This window comes from Megachile rotundata, chromosome 12, assembly GCF_050947335.1.
Source record: "Megachile rotundata isolate GNS110a chromosome 12, iyMegRotu1, whole genome shotgun sequence".
NCBI classification, from domain to species: domain Eukaryota; kingdom Metazoa; phylum Arthropoda; class Insecta; order Hymenoptera; family Megachilidae; genus Megachile; species Megachile rotundata.
In genome coordinates, this window is record NC_134994.1 from 15338531 (window position 1) to 15356911 (window position 18381).

Here is an 18381-nt window from a genome sequence, read left to right on the forward strand (position 1 = left end):
ATCGCACGAAATTTATATTTACACGAATAACAACTTTTAAAAAGTATTTTATTTAATGCGTTTTATTAGAAAAACGGTTGCAGCGATACTTAAAACACTAGATACATGCCGATAATTCGGATATAAAGTTGTACAATTAAAACATAAGTGAATAAGGGCAGTGTTTTGGATTGCATTGGATCGTTGGTTTTGTAAGGGCCTTACTACGATTATTAATAATTCACGTACACAGATAAAAAACTTGAAAAGCGTAAGATAAGTTATGTCTGAGTGACTGAACTGACCGTATGTCAACTCAACACTGGGTCAATGGTGCAACTACCTCTCCTATTTATATTCTCTGTAGGCTACTGCGTATGGTATGTCCGAAAGACACCCTCCATGGTATTTCCTCCCAACATGGCACCCACACAGAAATCAATAACCTACCCCACTCTGGCATTCATTTTTTTTTATTAACGGTAGATGAATTGTTTACGTTACGAGACGATCATGCTCGTTATGAATATTTTGCGTTATAAATTTTTATATAGACATAAAACAATGTATTTATTTACTTACAAAAATTTATTTATTAATGGTCTTATAATTTTATTTGAAAATGTAACTTTGAGTATATGAATAATTATAAGGAAAAATAAAAGAATACCTTTCATTGATAAATATCGTTGTTATAACTTATCTAAAAAAAAATTATATATGTCATACAGTAAAAGATTAAATTTTGACATATAAATATCTGTAATCAGTAAGAAATATAATACCTATACAGTCTACAAAATATTATTTATGAATACATATTTTTAAAAATAATAATGTTAATAAAATAAGATATAATTTTACTAGGATCTGTGCACTTAAGACACAGCACTGTAGTTAAATTTAGATCAATGAGACTAGATACTACTTTAAGTTTAAAGTTAGCTCAGAGTTAGCCCAGTTAGGGCTCTTAGCTGAGCCACAAGTTTGAATGGAATCAATTAAATTTACTTAAAATATTATTTAAATTAAACCAGAAATGCCTTTACCAAGTGGAAATAAAGAACCGGATGATAGTCAAACATGGGAATTAGCGGAAAGGTGCCTTCTTCCAATTGCATTCTCACATGCAATCGCAGTCATTTTAGCAACTATTTTAAATACATTGAATATATCTCAAACATCTAGTTTTGTGCTTTTTCTATTATTATTAGTTATATCTATAGGATCTACATTATTTTACCACAATCTAAAGGTGAGTAAAAATGATCAAAATTATGTACCTTTATTAACGTATGATAAAATTGTATAGTATCATGTGTACATATTAATTCTAACATAAATAACATACACGGGATGCATTTTTTATAATACTTGTATAAAGAAATATAATGGCACAGGTAACTGCTGCAGGGAAAGCAGTTCTCATTACAGGGTGTGATTCAAGAGTTGGATATACCTTGAGTAAACAATTGGATGAATTGGTAAGAAAAACTTCATACTTACTTCTACTGGTATTATTTATTCCTGTTTTTCTACATATATATATATATATAAAATTTGTTGTTAAAGGGATTTACTGTATTTGCTGGATTTAACAGTAAAAATGAAAATGAAGCAATGGAAAAATTGAAACAAGAGGCTTCTGGCAGATTACATGTACTGCAATTGGATATTACTAGCGAACACGATATTCACTCAACTTTTCTTTACGTAAATGAAAACTTGCCAGATGGTGCACCAGGTTTAACATTATATTTCATACCTTTTAAGTATTGAAAACTGACTTGTACACTCTATTTCTAATTCTTAAATTTCGCTACAATTGTTTGTATTAGGTTTATGGGCATTAGTACATGCTGCTGCTTGGGTGACTCTAGGTGAATGCGAATGGGTGCCTCCTTCTGTATTAAAACGTAGCATAGATATTAATTTCATTGGCCTTGCCCGGTTAACTCAAGTAATCATACTATGACATTAATAAATATTAGTATATTAATATTGATACAATTATATTAAATGACAGTTTTTATTTAAAGGTTTTTTTACCTCTGATTAGAAGATCAAAAGGCCGTGTTGTAATAGTTAGCAGCCTTTTAGCTCGGATACCAAGTCCTGTTCGGGGCATTTACTGTGCAGTCAAGGTAATTTTTCAAAATTTGCAATATATTATTTACTTGATTATACCTATAATTAAAATATTGTACATGCATATATTAGGCTGCAATTGAAGCTTGGGGAGCTTGCCTCAGATTAGAAATGAGACGGTGGGGAGTAGATGTAGTTATTGTTGAAACCAGTGAATATGTATCTGGAAATGCATGGTTAAAAGATAATAGCTCATTATTAGAACAAGCTAGAGAAATGTGGACACAATTAGATCCTCAAACTCGCAAAGAATATGGAGAGAAACTATTTCAAAAAGAAATGTTAAGTCTTGAAAAATATACACAAGGAGAAGAAGCAGATTTAACACCAGTAACCAGAGCTTTAACAGATGGGGTAATAAAAACTTTCCCAATGAGAAGGTATGCACCAGTTTCACGTAAAGAAAGAATACAGGCTTTATGTAGTGATTATCTTCCAAAGCCAGTTTATGATATATTATATACAAATTAAAAATGAAAATATAAAAGCACGGATGATAATAAATAAAGAATTATTTAAAGTATATACTTTAAACTACTTATGAAATAGCATTAAATATTAAACACTGCCTCTTAGTAAATCCTTTATGTTGTACTGTTACAAATAGATTTCTTATAATTTTACTTTACAACTTATTTTCATAAATGGAACATAAAATTGTAGTAATGAGTACATTGTGTTACATGTTAATTATGTTTTAAACTTTATTATTTTTCTGTATACATACATACCATTCATACATATTTAAGTATACGTTCCTTGTGTATATCTTGTTACAACAAAGGCTCAAAAGAAAGTAAAAATGTTATAAAAGTATGGAAGTTATAATTATTAATAGCATATTTTAATAATAAAAACAAAAACGTATACTATGTTTATATAACTATATAATATACTTATTACGATCAAATAATCATCTTCCCCTTCATTTTTCATTCATACAAATATGCTTACGTACCAACTCAACGACTAACCATCATTTCGCTTTTTCTATGAAAGTGCCATCTTTGATGATATTTTTTCACTATGATTTCTTGCACGAATTTATATTATATGATCGTAAGACAGATTGCGCTAGTAGTTTCAACGGTTCCATATCTTATAATGTCGGTAAAAATATATCTACGAAACAAAGATCCTATTACACGCAATTTAAGAAAATCAGATATGAAAATTAAATACTTAATATATTGATAATAAATTAAAGGAAAAATGCATAAACCACATGGAATTTATTAAAATAAATGTAGATCGTTCTCCGTTAATTCACTACAAACGAAGAGAAAAGGGTGATAAAAAGCAAAGTTCAATTACTTCAACGGACTAATGCTAATTTATTTTTTTTCTTATAAATGAGTGTACTCTGTTCAATCACTAACATCGGTAATTAACAAATAAAACAGCGATATCTGGAACTATATTCTATCATATGTAATTTGTACATACGACGAAATTCGATATATGTTTGTATACGTACGCGCGTGTGCTTTCTATACATAGAATTTTACGGCTGTGTTAAGACTTTTGTGGTGGTGTATAGTTGGCAGGGGGAGGTCTTTAGCCCCCTTCGTGAGGCACACGCCGGTAATGAGTGTTTATACTATAAATGCGGCGACACCAACAACAAATATAACAGTATCAACAACAACAACGACGACGACGGCAGTAATAGTGACGACGACGGCTACGTCGACAACAATAACGGCGCCGGCGGTTGCCGTGTCGCCTGAAGCTGCACCTGGTTGGATAGAATTTTGTGAGAGACACGCCCGCGCTTCAGCTTCTGATTTTGCCAAGGCTTTTTGTACTTACGTCAGTTTAAATTTACCCGAAAGCGCTAGATCAAATCTTTCCCACCGTGATTTTTTAAGGAAATTTGTCGAAAGCTTTTGTGAACATTTCGAAAGCGAATATCTGCGCCGTACGATTAGGTCTGTTACAATCTTCAAGATATATTCTTATTCTTAAGTTTTTATTTATTTAAATATCTTTATGTTATTCAGTTATGAATCGTATGATACCATAAAATCTTGAAAACAAAATTATTAGTGACATATTGTATTATTAAGGATATATATATATATATATACATACGTGTGTATGTATGTACATGTGTGTGTGTGTGGATATGTATATACAATTTTTATTTGTGCAATATTTTACAGGTCACCATCTTTATATGATACAAGACATACACTAACTAATGATAGGGATATTAATGTTGTGAGTCAAAATAATAATGCTCCTGTTCGTATCTCATCTCATGAAGAATTTAGTGATTATTCCGAGCATGATGGAGATGCAATATCACCAAAACCAACACATAAGCCTTTTTTCCGCCGTTTATCTTTCAAAGGCCTTAAAAAGGGTAAAAGCTTCTTTCATAAACAACAAAGTGATGAGGTGGAATTATCACATAGTGAACATCGCAGAGATAAACATTCAAAAGCTAAACTTTCTAAAATCGTGGTGGAATGTAGAAAAGAAGGCATTGTTAATTCCTTGATGGGAGAAAATATTGATGGAACTCAGAAATGGGAGAAATCAAGACTTGCCTTAATAAAAGCAATTGGTGGATATATGTTAGAATTTTATTCTCCTCCAAAAGCAGTAAAGCCACGTAGTGGTGTATTTTGTTCTGCGATAACTGAAGCCAGAGAAACAACTGCATTAGAAATGCCAGATCATGAAAATACATTTGTATTAAAAACACAGAATATGGAATTTGTAATAGAAGCTCATGATTCAAACGATATGAGATCATGGTTAGCTACTATTAAATATTGTATGCGTACAGTGCAACAAACTTTTATTAATCCTAGTTCTGGAACAGATGCTTCTGGAGATTCCTTAGGTCATGGTTCATTAACTATTGTTAATGAAGGAGATAGACTGAGAACTAACTCTGCAAGTAAAAGTTCTCGATCTACGGCTCATGAGCATGGAGATGAAACACCCAGTAATCCTCCTGAGATACCTCCAAGACTTCGTGTGAGAAGTAACAGTAATTTAGAATTATGTTCATCACAACAAGATATTGAACAAAGTAAGATACTTTTTTTTATAATCAGTAAATGAATACTTATAGTTGTATAGTTCATACAGTAAAAACAATAAAACTTTGTTATAGATGATGGTGAATTGGATTTATCAAGTAGTTTAAGGGAATATCCATGGTTTCACGGAACTCTTCCTAGATCAGATGCAGCACAGCTTGTTTTACATAGTGCTGCTAATGGTCATGGTGTATTTCTTGTTCGGCAAAGTGAAACAAGAAAAGGAGAGTTTGTGTTAACATTTAATTTTCAAGGCAGAGCAAAGGTAGAATTACTTTTTTAAGAGACCTTAACAGACAATTTGAACTTCAAAATAATTTATTTTTTAACTTTTATTGCAGCATTTACGTATGACGTTAAATGATCAAGGACACTGTAGAGTTCAACATCTTTGCTTTCCTGCAATATATGACATGCTTGAACATTTTCGTCAAAATGCTATACCTCTTGAATCAGGTGGAACAGCAGATGTAACTTTAACAGAATTTGTCGTAGCAAATCATGCCATACGCTCAGGACATCATAATGTAGCTGGAGTAAATCAACAACAATTGCAAGAAAGAAGACCTCCAGCAGCTCCAGAGCCAAGAGAAGTAAGAGTCAGCAGTGGAAGTCTAACTCCTCTTGAGTGAACGCGAGTGGCCAGCACCCACAGTCTGAAGTCTAATCTACAGACAGTGAGTAAATAAATAAAGTGATGCACCCATTTTTCGTGCGGCTGATAATATATATTATTATAAATTGATGTTTGAATGTTCATAGAAATTTTATCAACTTTTTTTTTATAATTCCATGTAAGTCCATATTCGGATTATCTTTAAATATTTACTGTGATCAGAATACAAAAACTGTTTTGAAAGGATCCAATTGGACAAAGCGGAAGAGGATTCGCTGGTTGAAGCGGTCGCATCTAGTAATTAAACTCGTGCAAAATAAAAGAGAGGGGCGATGTGTACAAAATATGTCTCTTACTTCTGTGCCGTTCCTGAATACTTCTTGTGTGTTGATCACAGTAAACAAAATTTTTAGCTGAAGTTAAGGTTTTTTTTATTATACATATGTTGATTATGTATTGCCAATAATTTATGTTATAATCTTAAAATCATAATTTTTATTAAAATATATGACATTTCGTTTAATAATTAATGATATACATATTCACATTTTTTACGTACAATAAAATCCCCTTTAAATTGAAGATCCACTGAGAAGCTAGACTAAGCCGCGATATGCTAAACTAAACTACACTAAGTTAAAGCTAAATTTATGACTCACTCCTCAAGATCGGTTCTAAAAACTACAATCATTTATCTTAACTACACGATTTCAGTTCCTTGTCGTGAGAAATTAAGAAGGGACTTTGTTGTATGTTATTAAAAAATTTTTATTTTTTCTATATTGTAATAAATTTATATGTGTTATTATGTTATTTAAAGTATATAATTCTATTTTGCATCTTGTATGATTTTCTATTATTTCTAAATTAGGTGTAAGCACTTTTAAACTTCTAATCCGAATGTGGAAAATTACTAAAATTATTAAAAATATTATTGTATATAATTAATTTTGATAGAAGCAATTGTCAAAATTTAATATGCCTCATGTCAAATGTGTGACAACTCTTAATATTAAAGGATTTTATAGATATTACGAGAAACAATGGTGCTGAATAAGTATGACCGTGGGGCAAGGAGCTCGCTTTTATACGTAAATTGTTCTTAAAATTTCTGGTTCTCTTCATTTTATAATTAAACAGAAGAATGGCTCTTCCATTTTTGCATCATATTGTTTTCAAAATCCAGAAAATTTAAGACATATTTTAATTATTTCGTTTAGATTAAATTTAAAACAAATAATTACCTATTTGTTAATATATAGGTGCGCACATATGGAGGTTCTATACGAACACGTACAGAATCACTGGAGAGACTGGAACAACAAAATAACATTATTGAACAACAAAGTTCATCATTATCTAGTGGTAGAGCAATTCAAAACACTTACAGTTTTCTTTGACGTTGGATTCACAATACTTTACCATCAGGCTATAATCCAGTTAGTTCTTTAGATTAAATATTTTTCCTATCAATTTATTTCATAAGCAAAAACAAGGCCTTAAGCTTACCCGTTGCCATTATTTAAAAACACGATTAAAAAAAATATAATTGTTTTAATGTTTTTTTTTTTGACGGCAAAAGTTTTTCGAGAATTTTATTTATTGATTTGTTTTCCCGATCTGTTATAAAAAATTAAAAATTTGAAATGTAAATAGAGCTTGTGAGCTGCACTTTTTTTGCACGTTCAGATATATCAGCTCAAAGTATTAAATAATAATTAAGAATATCGCGGCCTGTTTATCATTATTCTATTACAGTAATATGATGTAATATGAAGTAATATGGACTAATATGGAAAATATTCTAAAATTATGGAAAATTATTCATCATACCAATTAATTTACTTAGGTATATGTCCTTTTATACATATACATATATATATATATATTTATATATACATATATATAATGTAATTACAAAAATCGTTTTGATATGATTCTATTTCTTTTCTTATAGATTACAGAATATAATAGTAGCAGATAATACTATAATTGAACTTTATTTAAAAATTTAAACTAGTCTTAATCTTATATCTAATTAGTATCTCAAAATTTTTAAGCAAAAGATACAATTGTAATGTTATACCTGTGCAAAATTAAAATATATATAATTGTGCATTGTTTCATAGTAAAAGTACTAGATTTTATAATAAATTAAGTGCTAAAACATATTAAACTTATTAGTATATAAGAATTATTCATATTATAGAGCAATATGGCTGAATGTGCAAAATTAGATTATAAATAAGTGTATTAACTACCCAAATGCATGAAATTCACAGAAAGCATGTGAATATTTTTTTTACAAATGTTGAACTGATTTTTATTATTGGTCCTATTTATAGCAGTAAAATTTGACTGTTTTAATACAGTTTGCGTACATTCTTTTCTTTAAAGAAATATCTCTATGAACAATAACTGTTGATTTGAATATTAATTTTTATTCAGTTATTATTTGTAATTAAAATCATATAAAGTACCATAAACAGCTTGTGAAAATCATATTTATCTATCACACGTATATTACATATAATGGAATTTGATATTGTAAAAAGGGTGAAAAATTATTTTTAAATAAGATTTAAAGTACGGTGAATGTAAAAACAAAGAAAAAAATTCGTCAGAATATTGCGCTTAAATTGAAAAGTTAGCAACAGAAAATTAAAATTATCATTAGATAATATATGTATAAAAATATAACAAATTTTTAATAAAACCCATATAAGATACAAACCAAAATCGAACTATTTAACTACTACATTCCTCTGAAAATGTATACTAAATTGTTTTAGCTTTAATTTGCATTTAATAAATACTAGGGAAAGAAGGATTTATATATATATATATATTATATATATATAGTGCGAACAGTATCACTCCTACATTAACCTCTTTACGTTGTACAATTGTAAAGTATATGTATTTTATTGATTATATAATAACATATAACTTTTAAACAACAACAATGTTAATTTTTTTTATTATAACATCTGCTGTCAATGATATAAATAAAAAATAATTTGCATAAATAAACGAGCCAATACTATATCTGAACATGTACGAATCATACGTATGTCACTGAAGGCAAATAGATCTAAAAAGTATTGTTAATCATCCAATAAATTTATATTATCATTTTAGCAGTCAGATAAGAGTTATTTCTGATTAAATTAACAGTGCTCTTCCGTATTTATCACAGAACATATAATTCTTACAAGGTGCCACGTCAACTGTATAAATATATAACACAGCATCAATATGGCATCTCAGGTAACGAAATTTTTATTGCAATGTGAAAGTGAAATGTTAATTAAATAATATAAATTTAAGGTATACGAATTTGGTGTAGAAATGACATGCCAGGGATGTGCTAATGCAGTAACAAACGTACTTAACAAAAAAGAAGGTATGAATTAATGTTTTTTATACAATATTTAAATTTCAAATACTTTAAAAATGTGGAATAATAACCCAGATATAACACATGTCACTTTTGAAGATACTCATTCTATATATTGACTTATAGGTGTTAATGATATACAAGTGGATTTAGATACAAAAAAGATATTTGTAACATCAACCCTTTCTTCCGATGAAATCTTACAAACTATTAAAAAAAGTGGAAAAGCATGCCAGTTTTTAGGAGTGAAAAAATAAATATAATATAAATTTAATTTTGTTCCTTAAAATTTGAATACTTTTAAAATTGTTAATGTCTTACATGGGTAACATCTTGCTTTTTATATTATATTTAAAAATTCATAGAAATTTTATTTTATTATTAAATACATAAATAACATCCAAAAACAATAATTATATTTTAAGTATGACGTTTTTAAATATCTACCAGTCTATTATATTAAAAAATGTTATTTTATAAATAAAATATAAAGTTTACTTTTTTAATTCTTCTTCTAGTATTGTTAAACGTTCTTCTAAGTTCATAACAGCATCTTGTAATGACTGCACTTCTTCATTAAGTGCATCTACTACATTATTTGGATGTGTATCAGGAAATTGTTTAAATAAATGTGATATATTTACAACACGGCCTTCTTCAATAGGTTTTTGGTTTCTCATATTAATTACTTCAGGTTTCATATTCTTTCTTAAAGCTCCAGAATCAGGTGCTTCACATTTACTTTTCTCAACTTGAACATTTACATTATCAAATTTTTCAAGCAATGGCTAAAATAATAAAATAAAATGTATATGTAAATAGAAACATTTTCTTACTATGAAATAAAATGGTATAATTACTATTTTCAACATTTCTTCGTTCCCTTCAAAAACATCCGCCTGTTTAGATTTTTCATCATCAGTGCTGAAATCTGATTCTGAAACAGATGGAATTAGCTGTCGCGGAATTTTACGAGCAATATCGTCCTTATCAAAATTAGTTTTCCACATTAACAACTGTTGATCGGCTCCACCAGAAGCAAAAAATTCTCCATTAGAAGAGAATGTTATTGATGTTACACTTGTGCCAGTAACATGTCCTTTAAGTGTGTAAATTGGACGGCCCTCTAGCAAATCTAAAACCTGTTTAAGATGTTCTAATATGTTTGATAAAGAGAAATTAAATAAATATAAACAGTTGTATTTACCTTCATAGTAGAATCACTAGAAGCAGTTAACATGAAATTGCCTTGTGGATGAAATTTTACCATGTTTACAGGTCCTTTGTGAGTTGCATAATGTTGATATAAAGAAGCAGTACGCAAATCATATAATTTTATACAACCAGCCATATTTGCAGATCCAATAACAGACCCACTTGGATGAAATTCCGCATATGTAGAATAAGCTGATAAAATACTTGTTTTAGATACTTTTTAACTTATTTGAAAAATGAATAGAATAAAAAAGTTTTAAATACAAGTATATTTTGTACCTTTTATATCGCTAAACGTTTGAATACATCGCCCACTAGTAATATCCCATAATTTTATTGTTTTATCATCGCTACAAGAGATTATAAGCCTACCATCCAAAGAAAATTTAGCACATCTGACCCAACTTGTATGACTTACAAATGACATGAGAAATTTTCTTTGACATACTGTCCATAATTTTATAGTTTTATCATCTGATGCAGTGAGTAACTATATATTATAGTAATGTAAGTTTAGATATTTAATAAAAATAATAAATGAAAGAATAGTTTTACTTTATCTAAATGATGAATACCTTCTCTCCATCTGGGCTGAACTGTACAGATCTGACAGCTCCTAAATGAGCTTTGAAGTCTATACATTGACCTGTTACTTTAGGGACCCAAATTCTAACTGATCTATCTCTAGATGCAGTAGCTATAATTTCCCCCGATGGTGCATAAGTAACATCAAATATAGCATCTTTATGTCCTTGAAATCTGTATGCTCTTACAGATTCTTTTAAATTCCATAGTATTATAGTCTTATCCAAACTGCTTGATGCAAGTTGAGTAGTCTCAGGATGAAAACATAAACTTGTAATAGTATTTTCATGACCTTTAAAATGCCTTTCTATTGTGGGATCACAAGCAGTTTCAACCATTATTCCACTACAATAAATAATTTGTATAGAATTACAACAACATGACTAAATATAATATTTAAAAAAATGTAAATTTGATATTCTTAACCTAAATAAAATTATACATATTATTTACAAAATATTCTGTAACATATTTATCAATATAACGACATTATATTCATTTTAAGTTTAAATTACTTTATTTAAACACATTTATAGAAAAAATATAACATAAAATATTTAATTACCTTTACTTGTATTATGATTACGATTATATGTATTATAAATGTTTTAAGATATATTTATAAACTATTTTATGCATATTGAAAAATATATGCACTTTTAATAAATATACTAGGATGCAATCTTTCGTGACAGTGCAATTCGTTTCCATAAAAACATGAGGTTTTCAAATCACATTCAATTCAAAACGAATTTTAACTACGTTAATCAACAGAAATACTATATTTGGATTTCTTGCTTTGTTTAATAACACATGCGCACTAATATAAAAAAAGTCAATGAAGATAATATGTGTATAGTATTATGCTGAACAGTATATGTTTATATATAATTCTGTGTTAAATCCTTTAATTATGTCATTTGTATTTATTAAAAAGATGCAATTTTTCTAGAGACTTTTCATCCCCCTTCTATTGAAGCTCCTAAACAGTGTTGGGCACACGTGAGATTTTATCTCACGCGAGAGCTTTATGCGCATGCGTCAGCTTGCTGCCAATGCCGTACCTAGCCGGCACACGCAGTGGTGGTTGATGAAGGCACCTTAATGATCCTACATAATTTTTCAAAAATTCTTATAATTGCACTGTAAACTATGAATGTATAGGTTGGGTTAGATTACATTAGGCTGGGTTAGGTTAGTTATATATATGACTGTATAAATCTATACAACTATATATACATATATTATAAGTAAAATTACAATCGTAGCTCTTAAAAATTCTAAATTCTAATTCTAAATTAAGTTCTAATCGTAGCTCTTAGCTCGGTATAGTTCTCTGAAGATTTTTTAAAGCCTTCAGAGAGCTATACCAATTACCAGGTCACACCACGTGGAGGTGGCTACGATAGCGACCCACCCTAACTCCAAATCCCTTCCTCCCACCAAATGCAACCTCATTTATCAGAAGGATAAATGAGTTCTGACTCTACATAGCTCATAGGCTCGCATATACAAGTTCTTTACCACAATCCAGTAAAGAGCTTGTATCACACACACACACACGCGCATACATTAACTTAATACAAATTGCATAGGATCCTACGCATTCGCTTAACTTATTCTAAACGCCGCAGGGTACCTCTACTTCTAAGCTTGCACTCTTATAATCTATGACGAAATAAAAAAAGCAAAGGGGCGAAAAAGAAAGTTAGAAGAACTTTCTACTAAAAGAGAGGAAAGTTAGAAGAACTTTCCACTAAAAGAAAAGAAAGTTAGAAGAACTTTCTGTGAAAAAGGGGACCATTATTTTTCGCCAACCGAACCTTGCTTTCCATGGGTCAAAGGGTAGTCCACAGTGGCTTACGTGAACCACGACGGCAAAGCTGAACCGAAGATACCTTTGGCAAGAACGAGTGATACACCCCAGTTGGCGGAGGGTTCCCATTTCCCCCAGCGCTCTCGCGTCTTACCACAGAGAGGATACCCAGACCGTGATGCCCCTTGGCAGAATGGCGGCGGATCGGGGAGGCACATCAGAGTATGAGAGGTGCCAACCCCGATCCGCCCCGCCGGGCAAAGAATATCACTCGCGCTACACCGGCACTTGCAGCTCACCTCTACCGCGTGTTCACAGCGCTATGAACCCCCAATGATCCACTTGGGCGCAGAACGATTGACAAAAAATAAGAGGGTATACTACAAGCTAACGCGTACAAACATTGAGAATTGAGAAGATGAGTGCAAGTTGGAAGTAGAGGTACTTACAGGGACCCACCCACCCTTCCCACACGATTACAATTAAGTTAAAACTAATGCACGCATACAATTAACTTAAAACTAGCGCACGCATAAAAATACTTAAAACTAGCGCACGCATCCCTCGATGATCCCTCGATGATCGATGTCTTCGTCGATGTCTTCAATGATGAACTATTCATGATCTGAAAGTAAGTAGGTGTGACAATAAAAAAAGGAAACAGAAAAGGAAATGCAAGATTATCTAGTTAAAATAAAAACCTCAAACATCTCAATGAAATTAAAACAAACAAGAATCGTTGAAATGGAACCCTGAAACATACAAATACAGTTAGGACACATATGAATAAATAAATTACGTACATAAAATAAAAACTTGAGACATACAAAAATGATTAAGCCCTAAATGTGCCTTTTGTTCTAAAATTGCACTTCTATGATTTAAAACTTTGTAGAGAAAAGGGGTAAAGAAGAAAGTTGGAAGAACTTTCTTTTAAGTTTGAAGCAATTGACAATAAAAATTAATGGCTACTACTAAACTCTAATATGTAACAAGTTAAAAAATTGAGTTAAAGATGTGTGCAAGTTAGAACAAAAGGCACTTACAATGTGCGCAGGCTTTTCGCCACATATTGTGACGAAAAACCTGCGCCCGAGCCCACCCTTCCTCCCACAGCTCGGAATTATTGTAATTTAGATATGGAATTGAGAAGTTATGATCGTAGCTCTTAGCTCGATACCGTTTTCTAAAGTTAATTTCGTGAAGAATATTTAGAAAACGGCATCGATTACCGGGTCACACCACGTGGAGGTGGCTACGTTAGAGAGTGACCCACCCTAACTCCAAATCCCTACCACCCTCCATTTGCAAATCGCTCATTTATCGGAAGGGTAAATGAGTTCTGACTCTACTTAGCTCATAGGCTCGCATATACAAGTTCTTTACCACCATCCAGCAAAGAACTTGTATCACAAACGCACACATACATTAACTTAATACTAATCGCATGGGTACCCACACACATCCGCACGGTACCTCTTATTCTAAGATTGCACTCGAATAATCTATGACGAAGTAAAAAAGCAAAGGGGTAGAAAAGAAAGTTAGAAGAACTTTCTGTTAAGAAGAAAAGAAAGTTAGAAGAACTTTCTGTCAATAAGCAAAGAAAGTTAGAAGAACTTTCTGTGAAAAAAGGGGATCAGTATTTTTCGCCAAGTGAACCTCGCCTTCCATGGGTCAAAGGGTAGTCCATAGTGGCTTACGTGAACCACGAGACAGAGATGAACCGAAAATACTGGCAAGAACGAGTGACACATCCGCGGAGGGTCTCCCATTTCTCCCCGCTTGCGTTTGAAGCAAGTCTGACCGCAGAGAGGAGACCCCTGCCGTGAGGCGGCAGATCGAGATGGTTCATCAATCGATCGGCCCCGCAGAGATGTGTCCCTGGCGCTACACCAGCACTTGCAGCTCACCTCTGCCGCGTGTTCACAGCGCTATGAACCCCCAATGATCCACTTGGGTTCGGAACGATTGACAAAAAATAGCTGAATATACTATAAGCTAACGCGTACAAAGTTTGAGAATTGAGAAGATGAGTGCAAGTTAGAATAAGAGGCACTTACAGGGACCCACCCGCCCTGCCCACAAGCATACACTTAAAACTAACGCACGCATAAAATTAACTTAAAACTAACGCACGCGTCCCACGAAGTTGCCTCGATGATCCCTCGATGATCGATGTCTTCAATCTTCGCGTATACGCATCTCACACATTCACTCATTCATACTACAATATGTTACAATAGACGCAACTTAAAATTAACTAAAAGTAAACTTAAAATTAGCGCATAAGTTGATGAAATCCCTCGAAGAAAGTCTTCAATGATGACCTCTTCATTAGCTATAGAATAATTAAGTGTAACAATAAAAAGAGGAAATAGAGAAGCAAATGCAAGATTACTAACGTTATAATTTTGGGCATGCAGAATTCATGCTAACATGCAAAATTCATATTAACATTTTCGGAGTAAAAGGGAAATAAAATTCGAGTCGACTTGATAAAAATGCGCAAATAAAATACAATATATTAGGGAAGTACTCAATTACTTACAATCAAAACCTGTAACATAAAAATGAAACATTTCAATACTTAATTAAAATAAGAATCTGAAATATCTGAACGAAATTAAGATAAACCAAATTATTAAAATAAAAAGCTGAAACATACAAACATTTATTAAGACAGAAAATAAATTACTTACTTGAAATAAAAATCTGAAACAGACAAAACTGATTAAGGCAAATATAAATCATTTCAACTTACTTGCACGAAATAAAAACCTGCAACATATAAAAATAATTAGACAAACATGAAACATTAAAAATTACTTACTTAAAATAAATACCTGAAACACACAAAAATAATTAAGACATGTAAATCATTAAAACTTACTTACATAAAATATAAACCTGTAACATACAAAAATAATTTAGACAAACATGAAACATTAAAAATTACTTACTTAAAATAAATACCTGAAACACACAAAAATAATTAAGACATGTAAATCATTAAAACTTACTTACATAAAATATAAACCTGTAACATACAAAAATAATTAGACAAACATGAAACATTAAAAATTACTTACTTAAAATAAAAATCTGAAACAGACAAAACTGATTAAGGCAAATATGAATCATTACAACTTACTTACACACAATAAAAACCTGTAACATACAAAAATAATTAGACAAACATGAAACATTAAAAATTACTTACTTAAAATAAAAATCTGAAACAAACAAAAGTGATTAAGGCAAATATGAATCATTACAACTTACTTACACAAAATAAAAACCTGAAACATACAAAAATAATTTAGACAAACATGAAACATTAAAAATTACTTACTTAAAATAAAAATCTGAAACAAACAAAAGTGATTAAGGCAAATATAAATCATTTAAAACTTACTTACATACAATAAAAACCTGCAACATATAAAAATAATTAGACAAACATGAAACATTAAAAATTACTTACTTAAAATAAATACCTGAAACACACAAAAATAATTAAGACATGTAAATCATTAAAACTTACTTACATAAAATATAAACCTGTAACATACAAAAATAATTAGACAAACATGAAACATTAAAAATTACTTACTTAAAATAAAAATCTGAAACAGACAAAACTGATTAAGGCAAATATGAATCATTACAACTTACTTACACAAAATAAAAACCTGAAACATACAAAAATAATTTAGACAAACATGAAACATTAAAAATTACTTACTTAAAATAAAAATCTGAAACAAACAAAAGTGATTAAAGCAAATATAAATCATTAAAACTTACTTACATACAATAAAAACCTGCAACATACAAAAATAATTTAGACAAATATAAAATATTAAAAATAACTTACATGAATTTAAACCTGAAACAGACGAATGCAGTTAAAGACAGAAAATTGAAAAACGAAGAATGAAATCAATCTTTATTCGAAACACGACTTTGGAAAAATTGAAATCACCAAAAATACAGTAGATGGAATGAAATAACGAAGAGACTTGAAAACTTCGAAGCAAGAAATAAAATAGAGAAGACTTGAAGACTTCCAAGCAAGGAATAAAATAGAGAAGACTTGAAAACTTCCAAGCAAGGAATAAAATAGAAAGTAGTCTTGAAATCTTCAAAGTAAAAAATAAAATCATTTCGAATCTGAAAAACTCTTAAACTAAATAAGTCCTGCATCGTGTACTCACATTTTCACACACTCACGCATACTACAATATTAAAGCCCTAAATGTGCCTTTTGTTCTAACATTGCACTCGTATAATATAAAAGTTTGTAAAGAAAAGGGTTAAAGAAGAAAGTTGGAAGAACTTTCTTTTAAGTTTCGAGCAATTGACAATAAAAATGATTGGCTACTACTAAAATCTAATATGTAACAAGTTAAAAAATTGAGTTAAAGATGAGTGCAAGTTAGAACAAAAGGCACTTACAATGTGCGCAGGCTTTTCGCCACATATTGTGACGAAAAACCTGCGCCCGAGCCCACCCATCCTCCCACAAGCTCGGAATTAAAAAACTAATGCATTGAACAGAACTTACCAAAAATTACATTCTGCAACAGATAACAGTAATTAAGACAAATATAAATTATTTCAATACTTACATAAAATAAAGATCTGAAACAGATAAAAGTAATTAAGACAAAAATGAATGATTTCAATACTTATATAAAATAAAAATCTGAAACAGACAAAAGTTATTAAGACAAATATAAATTATTTCATTACTTACTTAAAATTGAATTCTGAAACAGACAAAATTTTATTAACACAGAAAATGGTGGGAGAGGGAGCAAGATTTTTCTTTATTTCATACAAGAATTTGAAAAAACACAAAACGCAATGAAAATTGCGGATTTCAGAAGAGAGAACAACACAACTTAGCAAAAAATAAAATCTGAAACATACAAAACTTTATTAATCTATAAAATTGTACGAAAAGAAGTGAAACAACCCTACCGAAAAACAAGAAACACAATGAAAATTACGAATTTAAAATCAATCAACAATAAAACAATGTATACCAAATTAATTCCTGAAACAGAGAAAAATAATTAACACATAAAATTGGGAGAAATTAAAATCGCGAAGGGATATAAAAATCGTGAATCTCAATATATAATCGCGAAGGGATATAAAATTTCTAATTTCGTAATAAAATTGCAAAGGGATATAAAAATCTCGAATCGCAAAGGGGTATGCAAATCTCTAATCTCAAAATTTAATTGCAGTTATACAAAAATCTCTAATCGCGAAATTTAATAGGGAGGGCATAAAAATCTCTAATCGCGAAATTTAATAGGGAGGGCATAAAAATCTCTAATCGCGAAATTTAATAGGGAGGGCATAAAAATCTCGAATCGCGAATAAAATCGCGAGTGGCTTTGCTCGTAAACATTTGAGCAAAACTTGACGATACATTTTGTATCGTTCAAAAAATACATGTAAAACACAAGAAAATAATAGCGAGCATAGTGACAGAATGACTGTCCATCCTAAGATCTTAGGATGGACATTCATTAATAGTTCCCCTCTT

The 18381-nt window shown here is 30.5% G+C and overlaps 4 protein-coding genes and 1 long non-coding RNA gene across 40 annotated transcripts; 3 read left to right on the top strand and 2 right to left on the bottom strand.

Moving 5' to 3' along the window:
* The first annotated feature begins 243 nt into the window (after positions 1-243).
* Positions 244-2650, top strand: LOC100876075 (D-beta-hydroxybutyrate dehydrogenase, mitochondrial). 4 transcript variants are annotated; one of them, XM_076538203.1, is made up of 7 exons: positions 244-359; positions 1017-1234; positions 1380-1463; positions 1552-1723; positions 1818-1939; positions 2019-2123; positions 2200-2650. In XM_076538203.1, exons 2-7 carry the CDS (start codon positions 1019-1021, stop codon positions 2596-2598), a joined length of 1098 nt encoding a protein of 365 aa, XP_076394318.1. In that variant the 5' UTR covers positions 244-359; positions 1017-1018; the 3' UTR covers positions 2599-2650. The 4 variants fall into 4 exon arrangements, with proteins under 4 accessions (XP_076394318.1, XP_076394317.1, XP_003701580.1 ...); XM_076538202.1 differs by lacking the exon at positions 244-359 and adding an exon at positions 387-461; XM_003701532.3 differs by lacking the exon at positions 244-359 and adding an exon at positions 449-545.
* On the bottom strand, positions 1482-12402 carry Poc1 (Proteome of centrioles 1). Of its 31 annotated transcripts, none has more exons than XM_076538176.1 (12): positions 11565-12402; positions 10990-11344; positions 10694-10904; positions 10407-10606; positions 10060-10341; positions 8534-9987; positions 7188-7419; positions 7044-7112; positions 3605-5851; positions 3031-3249; positions 2029-2290; positions 1482-1948 (listed from the first exon to the last, which is right to left on the bottom strand). In XM_076538176.1, the coding sequence occupies exons 2-6, from the start codon at positions 11335-11337 to the stop codon at positions 9694-9696; spliced, it is 1335 nt and encodes a 444-aa protein (XP_076394291.1). In that variant the 5' UTR covers positions 11338-11344; positions 11565-12402; the 3' UTR covers positions 1482-1948; positions 2029-2290; positions 3031-3249; positions 3605-5851; positions 7044-7112; positions 7188-7419; positions 8534-9693. The 31 variants fall into 31 exon arrangements, with proteins under 31 accessions (XP_076394291.1, XP_076394289.1, XP_076394308.1 ...); XM_076538174.1 differs by having other exon boundaries at positions 8061-9987; XM_076538193.1 differs by having other exon boundaries at positions 2029-2110; positions 2227-2290; positions 3086-3249; positions 7188-9987.
* Positions 3715-7357, top strand: Lnk (SH2B adapter-like protein Lnk). 3 transcript variants are annotated; one of them, XM_003701439.3, is made up of 5 exons: positions 3715-4058; positions 4293-5173; positions 5258-5448; positions 5525-5776; positions 7062-7357. In XM_003701439.3, the coding sequence occupies exons 1-5, from the start codon at positions 3715-3717 to the stop codon at positions 7197-7199; spliced, it is 1806 nt and encodes a 601-aa protein (XP_003701487.1). In that variant the 3' UTR covers positions 7200-7357. The 3 variants fall into 3 exon arrangements, with proteins under 3 accessions (XP_003701487.1, XP_012136649.1, XP_012136651.1); XM_012281259.2 differs by having other exon boundaries at positions 5525-5860; positions 7062-7273; XM_012281261.2 differs by lacking the exon at positions 7062-7357 and adding an exon at positions 5983-6329 and having other exon boundaries at positions 5525-5860.
* Positions 8941-10680, top strand: Atox1 (Antioxidant 1 copper chaperone). The gene is made up of 3 exons (XM_012281262.2): positions 8941-9069; positions 9130-9205; positions 9326-10680. Exons 1-3 carry the CDS (start codon positions 9058-9060, stop codon positions 9454-9456), a joined length of 219 nt encoding a protein of 72 aa, XP_012136652.2. The 5' UTR covers positions 8941-9057; the 3' UTR covers positions 9457-10680.
* A 900-nt stretch (positions 12403-13302) lies between the features above and the next one.
* LOC143265523 (uncharacterized) lies at positions 13303-14069 on the bottom strand. The gene is made up of 2 exons (XR_013040143.1): positions 13517-14069; positions 13303-13440 (listed from the first exon to the last, which is right to left on the bottom strand). It is a non-coding gene; the product is annotated as an uncharacterized LOC143265523 (long non-coding RNA).
* Between the last annotated feature and the right edge of the window lie 4312 nt (positions 14070-18381).

Excerpts from the sequence above, each read along its gene's own strand:
- LOC100876075 (XM_076538203.1), top strand. The coding sequence starts at position 1,019 with ATGCCTTTACCAAGTGGAAATAAAGAACCGGATGATAGTCAAACATGG. Across the intron at positions 1,235-1,379 it reads TATTTTACCACAATCTAAAG|GTAACTGCTGCAGGGAAAGC; the intron begins GTGAGTAAAAAT and ends ATAATGGCACAG. Across the intron at positions 2,124-2,199 it reads GCATTTACTGTGCAGTCAAG|GCTGCAATTGAAGCTTGGGG; the intron begins GTAATTTTTCAA and ends TGCATATATTAG.
- Lnk (XM_003701439.3), top strand. The coding sequence starts at position 3,715 with ATGAGTGTTTATACTATAAATGCGGCGACACCAACAACAAATATAACA. Across the intron at positions 5,174-5,257 it reads ACAACAAGATATTGAACAAA|ATGATGGTGAATTGGATTTA; the intron begins GTAAGATACTTT and ends ACTTTGTTATAG. Across the intron at positions 5,777-7,061 it reads CAGCTCCAGAGCCAAGAGAA|GTGCGCACATATGGAGGTTC; the intron begins GTAAGAGTCAGC and ends GTTAATATATAG.
- Poc1 (XM_076538176.1), bottom strand. The coding sequence starts at position 11,337 with ATGGTTGAAACTGCTTGTGATCCCACAATAGAAAGGCATTTTAAAGGT. Across the intron at positions 10,342-10,406 it reads CTAGTGATTCTACTATGAAG|GTTTTAGATTTGCTAGAGGG; the intron begins GTAAATACAACT and ends CATCTTAAACAG. Across the intron at positions 9,988-10,059 it reads ACGAAGAAATGTTGAAAATA|CCATTGCTTGAAAAATTTGA; the intron begins GTAATTATACCA and ends TTATTATTTTAG.
- Atox1 (XM_012281262.2), top strand. Across the intron at positions 9,206-9,325 it reads CGTACTTAACAAAAAAGAAG|GTGTTAATGATATACAAGTG; the intron begins GTATGAATTAAT and ends ATTGACTTATAG.